General features: G+C 37.3%; 1 protein-coding gene across 1 annotated transcript in view; it reads left to right on the top strand.

Annotated features, from left to right (window-relative positions):
- Positions 1-16,813, top strand: part of ULK2 (unc-51 like autophagy activating kinase 2) — a 39,775-nt gene that overhangs the window by 873 nt on the left and 22,089 nt on the right. The window contains exons 2-9 of the mRNA XM_040532699.1: positions 1,103-1,195; positions 2,418-2,459; positions 12,040-12,072; positions 12,426-12,462; positions 13,552-13,725; positions 14,828-14,901; positions 16,043-16,144; positions 16,504-16,562. Coding sequence (XP_040388633.1) covers positions 1,103-1,195; positions 2,418-2,459; positions 12,040-12,072; positions 12,426-12,462; positions 13,552-13,725; positions 14,828-14,901; positions 16,043-16,144; positions 16,504-16,562 — 614 coding nt within the window. The remainder of the gene's footprint in view (positions 1-1,102; positions 1,196-2,417; positions 2,460-12,039; positions 12,073-12,425; positions 12,463-13,551; positions 13,726-14,827; positions 14,902-16,042; positions 16,145-16,503; positions 16,563-16,813) is intronic.

Consider the following 16,813-nt stretch of genomic DNA (forward strand, 5'->3'; position numbering starts at 1 on the left):
CTGGGGTTGGGGGGAGGGAAAATAAAATAAAAAAAAAAAAGACAAAAAGACAAAAAGGTGTGGAGTGGGCTCTGAGGTAGCGGGCCGGGGGCGGTGGAGCCCAGAGGTGGGCCCTGCGGCGGCCTGAGCCGAGCCGCCGTCACCCGGCCTCGCCAAGCGATTTCTCTTTTATTATCATGATGATGGTTTAATAAAACATCAACAAAAAGCTCGGCTAAGCCCTGTTCTCACCTCTCCTCCCTGCTGTTTGGTAGCTTCCTAACATAACGGCGAGCCGGGAGTTGCAGCTGCAGGGGAGCCGAGCCCTTTGTTTGTCAGGAGGGGCATGTTTATCTCGCTGGGGAGCGAGGGACCCGGTGGAAAATTGTCTCCTGGGGGACTGGAGGAAGATTTCTGAAATTCAGAGGTGTCTGGTTTCCTGGCGTGGCTCGCCGATCACCCCGGATATTCATAGTTGGGTTATGGTTTCTTGATGCTGCGAGAGTTTATTCTGGGGCTGGTGCCTGAAGTGCTGTGCTTTCCAGAAAATAAGTCTTCACGCTGACCCTGCGGGAGCATCGGGGAAGAACTTGGAAGGGCACACCACAGAGATTTTTGAGTTTAAAAAAAAAAAAAAAAGGCATTAGAAGCTTTGAGGGCCAATGGAGATGATGCCAAAGACAATTTATTTTTAGGCAGTATATAAACATACAATAAATAAACTATATATTTACTTAAAAACCAAATGCTCGTATAGTTTTCAGCTGTGGAGTTCAAGAAGGTCAAAACTGGGAAGTCTAACAGAGAATAAAAGTGACTTCGTCATGGGGATGGGACTGAAGAACGAATGGGATATGATTATTTTTGTTTTAATATTTTTTTGTAATGCTTTTAAATCCATGAAAATGCAGTCTAGCTGCAGCTGGATTTTAATAGCTGCCTTCACTGTTGTGGAATGAAATAGTTCTTAATGGTGTCATGTGATGTAGTAATCACCGGTGGGTAGAGTAGGGGTGATCTCTCTGCTCTTTCTCTTGTGCTTCACTAGATACTTTTTAGTGGATAAAATTAAAAAACATATATATATATGTTAAACTGACAATACTTTTTTGGTTGTTTGCAGAAAACGGATTGGGAAGTAGCCATAAAGAGTATTAACAAAAAGAACTTGTCAAAGTCACAAATCCTACTTGGAAAAGAAATAAAAATCTTAAAGGTATGTTAATTGCAGTGATTTTTAAAGCTGCTTTACTTGAAAAGGAAAAGAGACTTTTGACGCAGTTCATTCTGGGTCATGTGCAGTATCACAGTAATTGTTGCTATGCCTTTTGCATCTTTATTAGTTCCAGAAGAAATTCAGAACTAAGAAAACAAAAAAAGAAGAGATACTTTTTTAGTTCTGGAAATGCTCTCAGAACAGGTTAAGGGCATGTTTTTGTTGTTATAAGTGAAAAACTGTTGTAGAACCAGTATGTGCTTTTATTGCACATACAGAAAGCTTTGTCGTTCAGGATGCCTAGTGTTGCACCACCTTTCCCAAGCTGTACAGTCACAGCAGAGGGTAAAATACAGGTCCTTGATCCTTTTTGTTTTTTTTTTTTTTCTCCTCAAAGATGCCTCGAAAACTAAAATTGGCATGCTGAATATGATTCCTGGGGCAGACTTCCCACTTCTGAGTTAATTCACTTCAAAAGTGTAGTGTGGCTTTAATGAAGGAAATAGAGCATCATTTAGTTCTTCAGTGCTGTTTTATAGAAATGTCTGCTTGGATAGTGTCTTATCACACTCTGCTCTCTGAACTTCACTGCATCTCATCTGATGTACCTTTGCAGTAATAATCAATACTGCTGTCAAGTTTAGTGCTGTTTCCAACTTTCTTGAGATATATTTCTATTTTATATGCGAGTATATATTCTAGTTTATATATTACACACTAGAAATTGCAGCATTGGGTCTGTGTGCTGCAAGTGCTTAGCAAAGAGTTGCTTTTGTTTTGAACAGTTACAAATAATTGCGTGAGTTGTCATGCAAGTTGTAGTTGATGTTATTTGGCTTGTTTTCCACTTTATTGTAAAATAAGAAGGTTGGCTTGAAAATAGCATAGTTGGTTACTCCCCTAAACAAGAAATTGTTTGACACTATAATTAAATTTAGTTTTCAGTATTTGTTAAAGGATCGTGTGTTGTAATATTTTCTATAACAAGATGTAGAAAATATATTCTTGAACCAGATGTTTTTTGACCTCGGAAGATACTGTCTAATTTTCTATCAGTGTAATATATAGACTAAATAGCTGGGATTTCCTCCAAATTCCATCGAATGGTCTAAAAATATACTACCTTTCTTTGTAAAACTTGGCTATCTTTTATTATTACCTGGTATATTAAATTTAAAATAATATCAGGCTATTGCCATAATATAAATATTTTGTTTTACAGGAACTTCAGCATGAGAACATTGTAGCTCTGTATGATGTCCAGGTAAAAATATACCTTGATGCCTTTTTCTTTAAATTTTATTTATTAAAATATAATGCCTATAAATATCAAGTAGATCAAAGTAGCCATATTTTTTTTTCTGTAATCAATGCGGTATTTAGAAAAAGAAATCCATTTTCCTGGCAGTGGCGGGGGGATGTTCTCATATTCAACACATTACACACTTATTTTATATTGTCTCTTTTTGGGGTAGAAATGTGTGAGGAATCTGGTTTAGTTCCAGGCACGGGAGCAAATGGAAGCCTGATAATCTCTGCAGAGACTGTTTGTGTAGTCTGGTCCTGTCTCCAGAGAGAAGCATCAGCTGGCTGGGCTGGGAGCTGTATCAGTGGCAGTAACTATTCTCCTGAATTAGCATTGTTTCTTTGGCCCTCTAATTTAATTGGAAAGTGGATGTTTGCGGTTAATGACTGATTACACCCAAAGGAAAATGTGCTAGTAGGAGTTGATCTGAAAGGATGAAGCAAAGTGACATTAAGAAGTCAACATAACTGAAAATACTGTTGTAGAAAAGGAGCAGTGTTTTTGAGGCATCTGTGGCAAAGACATATATTGTATAGCCCTGTGTCATGGTGAGGGAGAACTGAGGGAAGCAGAAGATCACCATCATGTGGGTATGTTGCTGTTACATACCTGTGTTCCAATGGGGGGGGATAAAGTATAAAAGCCAACCAGACATTTGGATCTTTTTGATTAGGAGAAATAAGGATTAGGTGGCTTCAAGTTGTCTTCCTCTTTTTATTCCCAGGATTCTGCCTGACAAGGTGAAGGTGTTTCTTTTCTAGCCTATCCAGAGTAGTGCATTCTACTTAGCAGGAAGTACATTTTTTGTATTGTAAGGCCTGCAAGTGTTGAGTAATGGCTAAATATGAGATGATGTAAGGTGTGCAGCCATTTGTTCGACTTGAATAAGAACTATACATTTGTCTCCTGGCCTCAATTCTAATCTTAAATACAGAATTACATTTATGAATAAAATTATTAAGAGCCGCCCTTGGGGCATGGCGTAGATAAAGCAGTACAAAATAGAAATTTTTACAGTATTCAACTATTTTGTCTTTACATGTTTGCATCCTAAAAGGTTTTCAGCTTACGTGTAGATGTGTTATCTTGTGTGGCTACAGAAATCTGTGTTCAGAGGATATACGCCAGGTAAAGTCAGGTTTTATTGTGTTTAGTACTGCAGGACATGTATCAGCTTCCGTTGACCTATGATACAAAGTGATGGTTTCAAGTAATAACAGATTATGCTTCAAAACTTCCCATTTGGATGTGTACACTCTTTCCTGAGGTCTTTCCTTTCCCTTTTTGGGTCCTGACTTCAGAACTCTGCATTTTGAATGATATTAGCTGCTCTGAAAGGGAAAGTGCAGTCTCTCAAAGAGACCAGGCTTTCCTCAGTAATGCTAAATGGAAATAATCTGTCAGCATCCTGAATTTAGTGTATACGCACACCTTAAAAGAAACTGGAGTTGTTGACGGAGGATGTTGGCGTGTGAGTAAGCAGCTGAATTTTGGATTTATCATTTACAGTTGTTTCATGTGAAGATTACTTATTAAGCTTTGCAGCTCCACCTGAAGGTAGTTGACCAGATGTAATGTATTGTGATGATTTAACATCATCTTCTAATTTGAAGCTTTGGAGCAGCTCTCGTTTCTTATTATTTCTATACAGAACATTCAAAAGGGAAGAAAGGACAGAGCTATATACTTGTTTATTTCTTCACCTAAAAGTAATTTAGAAACACATTTTTCATGCTTTTATATTCTACCACAGAAAAGGGTGCCCCTATAAGTGACAGTACTTTATGATTGGTCAGCCCTGTATTCTCCTTTTGAGATGTTCCTGTTTGTCACTGGCCATTGCGCTTCAATAAAAAGAACAGCTACAGCAGAGAGAAGGGAAAAAGTGTCTCATACCTTGGATATATTTCAAATACATTCATGGCAAACATAAGGCTTGGCAGTATAATGCTACTTCTATAGAAGAAATTGCTGTGCAAAATATGGTCCAGAGGATGTGACACTTGCACAAATAAGCTTTTCCCTTTCTGCACAGGGCTTTGTTTGTGAAATATTATACGTCATTAACTTGTATGATTATATTAATTTATAACCCAGCAAGAATGAACACTATGCAAGGCATTCACATGTCTAGTAGGCTGCTACACCTACTAATTTTCTCTAGCATTTCATGTTCTAGCATGTACTGCTCTTTTTGTTTGTCATAGTATTGTGTACATGGACATACAGTATAGTAGATAAGAATTTAGGAATTTAAACAATATTTAAGTTATAGAAACTATTTTTTTTACTCTATGCTGGAGCCAGTGGGGTCTGTGTCATAGTAGGGAGTTCTCAGTGTGACTGGGAGTATGTTTTATTTTTATAGATCTGCTGGTCTGAAGTTTTTCTTAAATGCTCACATTTCAAATGCACTCCTAGGCAGACCGTTTATCTGAATAATTGAAGAACTGTTTGTTGTACCAAGTGTTCAGATAAAAAAAAAAAAAAAAAAAGCTGGTGTGCAATGCAAGTGGCAAAAATAAGTGAAAAAAAGGTGTATTAATTGCAATGAATAATAAATATTTTTTACATCTCACAATATTAAGTGAAATTATTTGTGCTCAATGGTGGTACTTGGAGATTAAAGCTGTAAGCCTGCATAGCAATTTGAAATATATCTTTTAAGCTTTAGAAAGAAAGGGTAGTTAATATTTTACATATTGCAAAAGGCTTCATTTAGAATTGTTTTCACATGAGGTAATTACACACATTCCTTCTCTTTCATTTCTGATCATTTATGGTTGTGTTCCTGTTGCACCTGCGACCAGTCACACAAGTGAGTGTAATAAAAAGACATACACTGTTAAGGCTTTGATTGGATCTAAGGAGAACTTGTGAGCCTTTCTAACGTTAGGATATGAACACTTGAAAACCTACAGTGCTGTTGCTTCAGTTTCTTATGAACACCATTTTTTATATTCCTTAATATATATAGGGTCCACTAAGTTAAATTACTGGAAATGACCGTTCATCTGGAGACATCCCCAAAAGAACTGGTGTGCCATTAGAGTTGAATATGTATTGGTCAGCATTAAAATCTTTTGTTCTGTTGCCAGCACAATAATTGCCCTCAATTTCCATAAGGTGGTCACGTGCGGTTCTGGCAGGTTTGGTCTGCAGTTATGCATTTGATGTAAGCAGAGTATGTTTTTTGTGCCAGCTCAGAAGTCCAGGGAGCTGCACAAAACTGAGTTTGGAGATGAATGGTTCTAAGACTGAAGGCGTTTGTGGAGATGCTTAAATATGAGCTTTCAGTCTGTGAGAGGGAAATGTTTTGCTGTAGGAGGGCTTTGGAAAAAAAAATGCAGCTCACCTGTCAAGGTGAAATTACTTTTTTCATGAAGCAAAAAGCAGAGTGCAATAGATGGATTCTAAAACGTAACCTGTTGAGACATTTTTTACTTATATTCTTGGGCAGGAGGTTGGTATTTTTCAAAAATAAAAACCACCTGAGTCACTGCAACGGTATAGGAATGCAGCTCTTGTCCTGTGGTGGTGCTGTGAGATATCATTCATCCTGCAAAAGAAGATCTGAGAGTCTTGGATCACATTAATTGGGAAAATGGAGCCTTGTTTCTCAAAAGCAAAAGGAGTCTACAATAACCTCTAACTCAGCAGCATGAAGTGCATTGTGGTCCTGGGATAAAATATTGTACTGCACCGAAGGTATCAGTAAGTTATTTGGAATGTGCTATACTTAGGCCACGAATTTACGGTTTTCTGCAGTTCATGATCCCAAGTGTGTGCCGAGTAGAACTAATCTCACACAGTGCCAGACAGTGCCTGTTTTAGCAAATAATTTAATTCAAAACCTCTTTAGAGTGTCAGCCGTCAGGATGAAAGCCTGTAATGTATCTTGGAGATAGCGCTTTAGAAGAATGAATTAGTCTTCGCTGTATGGAGTCTGAAGTTTGCGATTTGAGCACTAGTATAGAGAGAACGAATTTCTAGTTTGTTACTGGAGAAAGAGTATCTGACCATAAATTGTTTCTTGTCTTAGCTCGTTGACGCAGAGCAGACAAAATAACTGCAGCTGCTTCTCCTGTCCTTGAAAGCAGCGAAAGCTAGTGGGAACAAAGCCAGTGATCCTTTGGTACCTATTCCTCGGCCTTTCCCATACAAGTGCCCGTCAGTTCCTACTAGGGATGCTTGTGGACGGAATGGTGTTTATCTATGGCTCCTGTTTTACTGAAGGGATTAAGTGCTCCTGTCTGGGTTACTCAAGGACTCCAGCTGGTCTGGTCGTATTGCATGTTTCCTGAGGCGGTGGCTTCAGGCATTCTGGTGTGTGCTCTTGATCTTGGTGTGTCACAGCTTTGATTGCCTCTGTGCTCTCATCATAGCTGTTTCTGAACCATCATCTTTTAAATGAGGATGTCTCAATGTCTTTTTTTTCTTCAGCTGTTTGATTGAGGCCTCTTGATTTGACAGCATCCATCCTTACTGTGCATGGATGTAGTCATAGGAAAACACGCTTTCCAGACCATTTTTCTGGGTTTGTATTTCCCCGCCACGTGACAAATGTTTTTAAACAAAAAGGAAAATCCCGCCCTTTAGAAAACGCATAGGTTCTGAAATACCACCGTGTAGTTGGTGCAAACTGGAAGGCGGGTAACAATATCAGACTGCAAGGAATGACACTAGCCTAGGTGTTGAAGGTTAGGGATAGCCAGTTAGTTAGTTTTAACCACCAGAACCAAAGGTTTGGAGTTGCTACATAGTCCTTAACTCCTTTGCTATGCCTGGATGCTGTAATCTGTATTTCAAAATTGTTTCAGATGATCTTTAAGTATTTGAGCATGTTAAGTGCTTGGTGTGCCATGAACAATTTTGCCTTTCCTTTGTGTTGTGCAGTCGCCAGCCTCTTTCACTGTCCCCCATACATATTACTTAAGTACAGCAATTCACATACCAGCAAATGAGTGGTACTGCTGTTGTGGTACATATCCCATGGCTGATTGCTCTTTTATGTGAATAATTGGCAGCGTGCACGCTATTTGAATCCTATGGGCACGTGTCAACTGACATTTAGTCCGAGACTTAACATTTAGTGAGAACTAACAAAATGTTCAGGCCTTTGGACGTGATCGGAGCTGAACACGTTAGAAGCTGCCGGTGCAGTGCACTTGTAAAGCAAAGTGAGAGTGTCTGTAATGCAGTCAGAAATAGCCTTAAAAAGATCTGGACCAGTCCCTTTTCACTAAATCATTAGAACTTTTGCCAAATGTATCTAATGCTCCAAAAAATGAGGAGTGTGTTCCTGGCCAAAAAATAAATAAGCAAATATAGCACAAATTAACATGTCAGAAAATCAGATAACAGCAATGCATAAGCTGTCAGGCTAACTTGCACGCTCTTGGGACTCAGATCATAAACTGCAGCTAAACAGAATCTACAAACTGAGCAAAAGCAGAGTAACTAATTACTTGCCACGGTTTCTCCTTTGGCAGCTCACTAAATACTCACTGCAGACTTTTATCTTTTTCTAAAGGAGGACTTCCTATCCAAAAAGAAATCTCGGGTATGTTTCTGCCAGTGTGCTAGAGTTCTAAAAACAGCTGTCAGAAGTAACCATGAATGTTTTGACTTCTTTTTCAATTAATGTCTTTTAAATGGAACTACTGCACTGAGCCTGTGATTTGGGTTGGAACTTCACATCCCTTGAGACAACTGTGGAAGTCTGGAATTAAAACACGGCAATTTTTGGCAAATATGTTGCCTCCTAATCTTTGTCTGGTAGGTTTACCTGTTAGCTTTCAGAGTTGTAAAATGGTTTCCTATTAACGTTTGTTATCTTCTACTTTATCTTGCAAGTAAACTTCGATTCAGAATAAGAAGTAAAAGTAGGTTTTTGTCAAGAAAATTTTGAGTAAATAAGGCAAGGTATGCTGGGAAAATGTTCCATAATTGTTTAAACACAGCATACATTTGTTTTGCTTGATTATTTTTCTAGGTAGAAGTGTAGGCCAGAGCAGCTCCAGCTGTTGTGATTTTATGACATGTATGTGAATGTAAATTTTTGAAAGCGTTGCTATCTGTTTCAAGAAGCAGTTTAAAATAGCTTGCTAGGTCAGCTTTATTCCTGAATGTTAAATCTGAAACGTGGTGGTTTACTTATCTTTCCCTTTTTGAGCACTTTTCTCTGCCTAGCTAGTCAACAGGAATCGCTCATCTGGAGAATGTGATGATAGGGATCGCTTTATTTTTCAGCAAAATAATTTATTAGGGAGAAATGCATCTACAGAATTGACTTGTGTTTTCTGAATGTATTCCCAAAACAGAGATCATGTTCCCAGTCAGGCTGGGCAAGAACAGGAATGCAAAATGTGAACAACTGTGAAGGGATGAAAAACTTCAGCTGTTTTGAAGCTGTTTTGCTTGCATTGGTGGGATATTGAAAAGTGCATGTAGTTATGAGTTAAAGTTGGGATCAAGTGTGGCTGGGGAGCTTGGTACCCGTACTGCACAAAATATTTCTTCTGCAGTACCAATTAGATACAGCTTTTGACCAGGCTAGGAAAATGTCTTTGTGAAACCTCTAACCTGATATTTTCAAAAATAAAAATTAAAAAGATTTATATCCAATCCACAATAAAAACACTCTACTTCTTACTATGACTTTAACCCAATGACTTGACTATTGTTAATCAATAATATCCATCAGTAAAAGCTGAGTAATGCTAGCCAAGGAAAATCTGGTGTAGTCTGTAGGAACGACTTTCTTTAAACAGCAGTTGGAAACAGTATGTAATCTTGGTTGTTTTTCATATTCCTAAGTGGTATTGTTGAGAAGCTCCCTTTTCCAGTTGAAAATGCCAATTATGAAGGATAAAACCACGATAGTACAATGAAATAATTAAATGAGTTAGGTTTTTTTTTTTAAGAATGGTGCATGTTGGGCTTTAAAAGCCTTGGTGATCTGTTCAGTGACTAGTAAGTTGTAGAGCAAGTCCCAGGTATTTGGAGAATAGACTAGAATGGGTAATTTGAATATGGTGGGTAAATTTTTACATGGTGTAAGCAGATAATATTTGAATAAAAATCTAAACTTTTAGAGTAAATTATAGTAAACGTTTTATATTTTCATTATAAATGGAATTGATATATATACAATCAAATCACCCTAATCGAGTATTTGGTTTTAGTTAACACTCTCAAAATAACTCTGATAATACTGTAGCCAGGGTAAGGCTTTAATTAAAACTTTAATGTGATATATACAGATTTTTGAACACCAACGTTTTATGGAAATTAAATATTCAGGGGTTCATTTGGACAGATTTAGAAATTGCAGCAGAGATTTGATGGGTTAGTTCAGTCATTCATTTAAAACTGTTTAGAGGATTTGTGACAGGTGGGTATTTGATACGGGGTTTGTAATCTGTTGCCAGTTTGCCCTGATTTCCCAAACCCAAATACCAAATTGATGTCGTTACCTGTACACACGAGTCAGCAGAGCCTGCTTTCGGGGGTGGCTGGCAGAAGAAAGCCTGTGCAGGCTTGATGTGACACGGCTCCATTTCTGCCGAATCTGAACATACATTTGTGATCTTCCTTTCACACAGACTCTCTGGCCCCGTGTGCTTCTCCAGCTGCCTGAGGGTGGCCAAAATAACTGTGCTGTGACATACGTGCTCTGACTTAAGTGATATGTTCACCTGTAGGTTCTGGTTTCCTCGCCTGGAGAGGTGAGGGCTGGTGTGACAGGGCAGATCAGCTCTGTGTTTTGGAGGGGAGCAGCTTCATCTGAAAGGACTTTGTGTCCAAGACAATCCAGACAACACATTCTCTTAGTTCTGTGATGAATGCAAGTCTGTCATGAGCTGAGCGCTACATGCTGCAGTAAGCTGCTGTTTTTGTACAGTGTGTTGTGTAGCTGAGGCACTGACGCTGTGGAACATCTATTTCTGATTCATGGGATTGCTATGTTTGGGTGGAAATCCAATAGCTGAGCTTTCTTCTTGTCACTGGAGAACAGACGATTTCCATGCTTCTTAGAAGTGTTGTTATTTTACACATGGCAGTTGTCCTGTAAGAGAAGTGCTCCTCAGCTGGCAGAATTTGGGGTTTGATCACTGGGGAGCTCAGGGTGTCACTTGGTCGGTTACAGGCTGAAGTACAAGAGAATTTAATGACAAGTGGTGATAGCTTTCTGTTTGCTCATTTTGTTATCATTCCTGTTCCAAAGATTTCAGAGCATTCTGAAATGGTGAATTTCTTCCCATGATTACAGCTTGATGTCTTTTTGTCGAGCTCTGAGGAAGGCGTCAGGGAGGCTTTACTGGCACTTGCAGTGCCGCTATGTCAGAGATGGGAGTGGGAGCAGGTGTCTTGGCTTCTTTCTTTTTTCTTCAACACAAGACTGGCCTTTGCGGGCAAAGTGATGAAAGTTGTTTGCAATTAGTTTAATTAGTGCTGATAGACAACTTGAAAGCTAATTCCAGATATGGGTTACTGTTTGACATCCTTGAGTTCCTGAAAGATCAGTTTCTATCTTGGAAGAAATTGTTGCAAAGGAACAGTGTAGAAAGAAACAAGATTTATAGTTATGTATTGTCAGTAATTTACAGGACAGGTATTTGTGGTAGTGGTGGTGTATTTTGCTTTAATGATAAAATGCCCTTCCTGATAAAATGCACTTAGGTTTTGAGGCATTTATAGGATTTCAAATTATGGTTCATGTTGGCCACAGCTGTTACAGAAACATTGAACAATTGGGACTTCCTGAAATGTGATCTACTGCTGCTTTAATATTCTATGTTGGTTGGAGCACACCCTTCATTCCCAACAGATTTGCCTAACGTTCCTAGAAACATGCTTTCTTTGAAACTAATTTCAAAATGTAAACAAATCTGTAAAGTGCTTGATGTTCTGAGCTGGAAAAACCCTCAAGTGCCTTTCTGTAACACAGATGAGAATGGCTAAACTAAACGCTTCCAGAAAGTGAAACAGCCTAATGTAGTCTTGAATTAACCTTAACGCATCTGGCTCATCTTAAACTACTTATTCATGCAGTTGTGTGTGCATTAGGTGTCGTTTTAATCACAATCATGTGAACAGCAGCAATATTTGGCAGTAGCTTAGGAGTTAATGTTCAAAACTCTCATAAACTTTTGGTCTTCCTTCTTATAAAATAACATCACTTGACACTTCAGCAGGTTTTGAGTGTAATATTCCCTCTCAGGAAAGAGAATTTTTGCTGTGAAGCCATTTGGCTCTCATTTTTTCATGCTCGTTTTATGTTTGTCTAGTTTTGCCTGACAAAACTGGCTTTACTTAGTGTTGATTTCAATATATATTCTTGATAACTCGAAAACCTTAAGGAATATCTGTATCTGCAATTGATTTTTAGTAAACATATTTATTTGTTACCCACAGTGACTTTAACATAAGATCTCTCATCTGACTTGAAAAATCTCATCTTATATAATGGTTAATGCAGGTGTTGAAGGCTCTGTCTTGTCACATTCTTAAACTGAGTTTTCTTCTCTTTTAGGAAATGCCCAATTCTGTCTTTTTGGTGATGGAGGTATGTGTTAGCGTATGTGTTTCTTTCTGGTTGATTTTAAAAAATGATTTTTAGAAAAAAAAAAATCCTTTGCATAGCTGCAAAATAACAGGTAATTCTGAAAGCTAGATTATTAATTTTCTCTGCAGTCCTAAGTTTATCAGCAGTGTTTGTACCATAAATTCATTTTTATTTTATGATACTGTAAGCATCAATGAAGGTGTTACACCTCAAATTAGTAATTACAAATAATTGACAAAGTTAAACAGCTGGAAAGGGTCTTCTAATTTTATTGAAAAGATTAGAAAGCAAAAATCATCACAGCAAGTGTTTCAGACCTTGTATTTTGAATAAAAAACCTTTCTTTTTAACAGTACTGCAATGGTGGGGATTTGGCAGATTACTTACAAGGTAATTGATTTCTGTATTTCCCTATTAGGAAGCTATTGCATTACATGTTTATATTCTATGTTTGTATAATCCGTTGAAGTTTCTCTGAAATTTTTGCTTGTGGTTTAAAAATTTTCCTGTTTATGAAATGTCTGTGAATCCACAGTGCTTGTTTACTCTGGTGTGCTTTTAAAGTAACCTCTTTATATGATTAATTGAATTCACTAATCAGTTCTACATTAGCTGCTTTATAGGAACAGTTTTGAACCAATGCTGGGAATGTTGCATTCAGAGGTAGTAAGGTCATCTCCTGGTTTTTGATTCCACCTGCTTTCTGTGCCACCCTTCAAACTAATCCTTATTACAAATAAAATTTTGAGGAGATATATTAATCTCCACATTTTTCTGATGAAAATATTCTTCTGCTTGCCTCTGTATCAGCGGTGTGTTTAAGGAATCTTTTTGTGAGCTGCTATTGTTATGGTAACCGTGTATATTAAAAGCCTAATTTACTTCCCATTAAAATCCTTGGAAAGACTCATACAGTATAATCCAGCTCCTGCATTCGGTACATTTTCAGACTGAAGAATGAGCTAATAACTTCTGAAGAGACTTTCCAAAGTATACCTTTTTCCCCTCAAAATAAATTTTATCGTGGATAAAATCTGTGAGCAGTGTGGTTGTCTGTGTCCCCATAACAATTTCTTTAAAGAAAGAACAGGTTTTCAGCTTCAGGCTGTAGCATGATCACAGATACATTTAGTGTTATAAACTGTGGGAGTTCTTTAATTTCACTGGCTCCTGTGGTTCTTTTTAGAGAGTTTAGGATTTGATAGTGGTTAAGAATGTTCTAAAATTATTATGCTACTGAGTTGAATAAACTATTGTAAAAGCAGATAATTCAGAGTACAGTAACTATTGTAAAACTTGGATATATTGTTAAAATAATATACATTTGTAGAAAGATAGAAATTGGATTATTTTGAATATAATTCACTATGATTTGATTGCCTTTATTGTTTTCACATTTATCTCTGTGAATTTTGTTGCTTTTTGCCCCAAAATAATGATGCATATTTTCTCGTCTGCTATTGTGTGTGTTATTTTCAGCTAAAGGAACTCTCAGCGAAGATACCATCCGAGTGTTCCTCCAGCAGATTGCAGCAGCTATGCGTATTCTGCACAGTAAAGGAATCATTCATAGGGATCTTAAACCACAGAATATTTTACTGTCTTATGCCAGTCGTAGGAAGTCAAGTGTCAGTGGCATACGCATCAAAATAGGTAAATGTGCTTTTCTCTGATCTGAAGGTAAATCATCATTACTGAGTCATTTCCCTGCTCAGAAGTGTCTTTGTAGTTAAAACGCAGAGGGTGTACTGTCTATGTTGTGTATTAAATTGATGTAAATCAAGTCAGTAAGTCCAGAATGAGCTTTATGCTGTAATGTGGTTTTTCAGTATAAAAAAAAAGTCAGAAAGACCCTTTTGATTAAATCTGTAGGAAAAAGCTGCCACTATAAAGCTGATGTTTCTAATATTAAACTACTTTAATTAGACACAAATCTGTAACCTTTGAAATGTTGAGTAGCCTTTAGCCCATTTCAAAACTGTATGCAAGACTCCAGTCACAGTTCTAACTGGGCTGTTTTTATTGTAGACCCTCCTAAGGGTTTTTGAAAAGTTTGAAAATGTAGGTTATGACCTATTTTTGACAGAAGGAGGTTTGGCATTGTAACTGAGGAGAGGTGGCAGCTGTTCAGGGTACTACCGAACTCCTCTTGTGGGAGACTTCAGGGGTTTTAATCTCTCATTGCTCTCCCTGTTAAGTGTCCATATGAAAAGACTTTGGTTTTGGCAAGTTTCTTGTCTGTGCTTTTGCTTAACCAAATTCTGAGGTCAGTTCCAACTCAGTCCATCTTCTGAACATCACAGAAAACTTCCTCTCTTACTGCCCTTACTTGATAATTTCAGATGTTGCCTACGTGGAAAGCTCAGGCATCTGAAGTTGGATATCTAAAACTTCTACCTGAAGTAATTTCACTGAAGCAGATAGTATATTCATCACTCTTAATGAACCGTTTATATTTAGCCACTGATTTTAATCCTTTCCTACTGCTGCCAGACAGCATGCTCTGCACCTGTGGAGATGGCTGAGCAGCAGTTTGTACAAATGATGCCACCGCTGTTTCTTGACTTGCTGTTTAGAAGATAATTCTTTCAGCATATAACATAGATTTTGCTATTCCATGAAGATGGCTATATATTATGCCTAGTTTTTGTTTTCTAACTGATGATTGTAGCAGATTTCCATCAGAAAAGATCATTCCTATATTACAAAAGTTTGAAAATTCTTTCTTTTCATTGACAAATGTTTCTTCACACAGCTGACTTTGGTTTTGCTCGTTATCTGCATAGCAACATGATGGCCGCAACTCTGTGTGGTTCACCTATGTATATGGTGAGTGGCAGCATTTTTCAGATTGTGGCTTATCTCAAATATTCTACTACGAGAACAAAATAATTTATGGCTGGCAGATTGGCAGATGCCTAATGTTGCATTGGAAGTATTAGGGGCAGCATGCAATTCACCTTCCGTAGTTTTACTGGCTTCTTTTTTTCTTGTGATTTGAAGATTGCAATGGTTGAAATGAAAAGGAATGAGAGACATTAAACATTTCTTAGTGCTGCAGGGAGGAAAAATCAAAAAAGGCAATACACCTTAGCGTTACTTTTTTGCCTCATAAAGTAGTTTCATTCCCACATACATACTTTTTTTATCCCCTTCCAAGTTTCTAAGGAAATAGCCTGTATTTGGTAATTTTCTATAAGATCTTTACATCAGTAGTGTCAAACAAACAAAAAAAACTACTAAATGTTTTTGTTTCATTTCTTTTATATATATTCTCTCAAATGTGGGGTTTGATTTATTCATTTATTTTTTTTCCTTCTTTTTTTGTCCTTTTTTTAAACAATTTGAAGTTAATTGCCATTATTTTTAAGTAGTGTGGTAGTCATTTCAGCACTGAGCTGTCTGTCCTTAGCACTGCCACTACTGTGCAGTGTGGTCATGGGAAAATCATTTTGCTTTCCCATGTCTTGTTTTTCAATATGTAAAATATTTAATTTGTAAAACTTAAATACTAAATTAATTTATTAAAATTAAAATATTAAAATAAACTTATTTTTTAATCTTTAATATTAAATGAAAATATTTAATATGTAAAATACTTTAATATGGTGATAATTATATTCATTGTGAAATCCTTGGCTACTTACCCACAGAAGGACTGCACCAACCAAGTAAATAATGCTTACTTCTTATTCCCATAGGTATAGATCATGAACTTCTTTCTTCAGAACATCAGTATTTCTAGTTTTCTGTTTCTGATATGTAACTTTCATTTCAGATAGTCTTATACTATTACCTTTCAAGTCATGCAATGACAGACTACAATTCTTGCATTTTCTATTAAATATTTTGTATTAAAATATTTTACTCTTTACAAAAAGTTGCTGTCTATTAATACCACTGTGTGTAATTTCTGTTCCCATGGCTTTGCTTTTTGCTTTTCCTTCTGAGATATTCCTGTACTTTCCAGGCCCCTGAAGTGATTATGTCTCAACACTACGATGCTAAAGCAGACCTGTGGAGCATAGGAACAGTGATTTATCAGTGTCTTGTTGGCAAACCACCTTTTCAGGTAACACTTTATTTCCCATTTCCTCTTTCTATTACTCTTCACAGTCTAATGGAAGTTCCTAGACTTTTCCTTCTAGGCATGAAAACAGAAGTAAGTAGTGATGTCTGAGTGTCGATGCTTGAAAGGCCAGGTAGCTTGAGGATACCAAAGGAGAAATTGTTTGTACTTAGTCTTTGACATCAGTGTGTTGAATCCAGGGCAAATGTATAAGAATACTCAGTACTGAAGTCAGGGCTGTGCTCGGTGTTTTCTCCTTTAATGCCCATATGCAAAAGCCTTTTTTTGTATGTGTGCATAGGTACAATAGCTACTTTCTCCATTAAACTGAGCTTTAATTAATGTACATTTTTATTTGACAGGCCAATAGTCCTCAAGATTTGAGAATGTTTTATGAAAAGAACAGGAATTTGATTCCTAGGTATGTCACCGTGGCCTTTCCTGTTACTTGCATTTGTTGATTGAACACTTTTTCATCTTTGGGAATGCCTGGGATTCATAAAAATATTTGATGTTGCTATATTGACAAGAAAATAGTATGATACCAGTGACTCACATTGCATCTTGCCTTCATTGTATCTTGCTGATTTGAGTGTCCTATACAAAGGCTATGGAGCATGTGTAGTCAAGACTTAGGGACATGGCAGAATGCTGACTTCGTGAGATTTAATG

This window comes from Cygnus olor, chromosome 20 (assembly GCF_009769625.2).
Source record: "Cygnus olor isolate bCygOlo1 chromosome 20, bCygOlo1.pri.v2, whole genome shotgun sequence".
NCBI lineage: Eukaryota > Metazoa > Chordata > Aves > Anseriformes > Anatidae > Cygnus > Cygnus olor.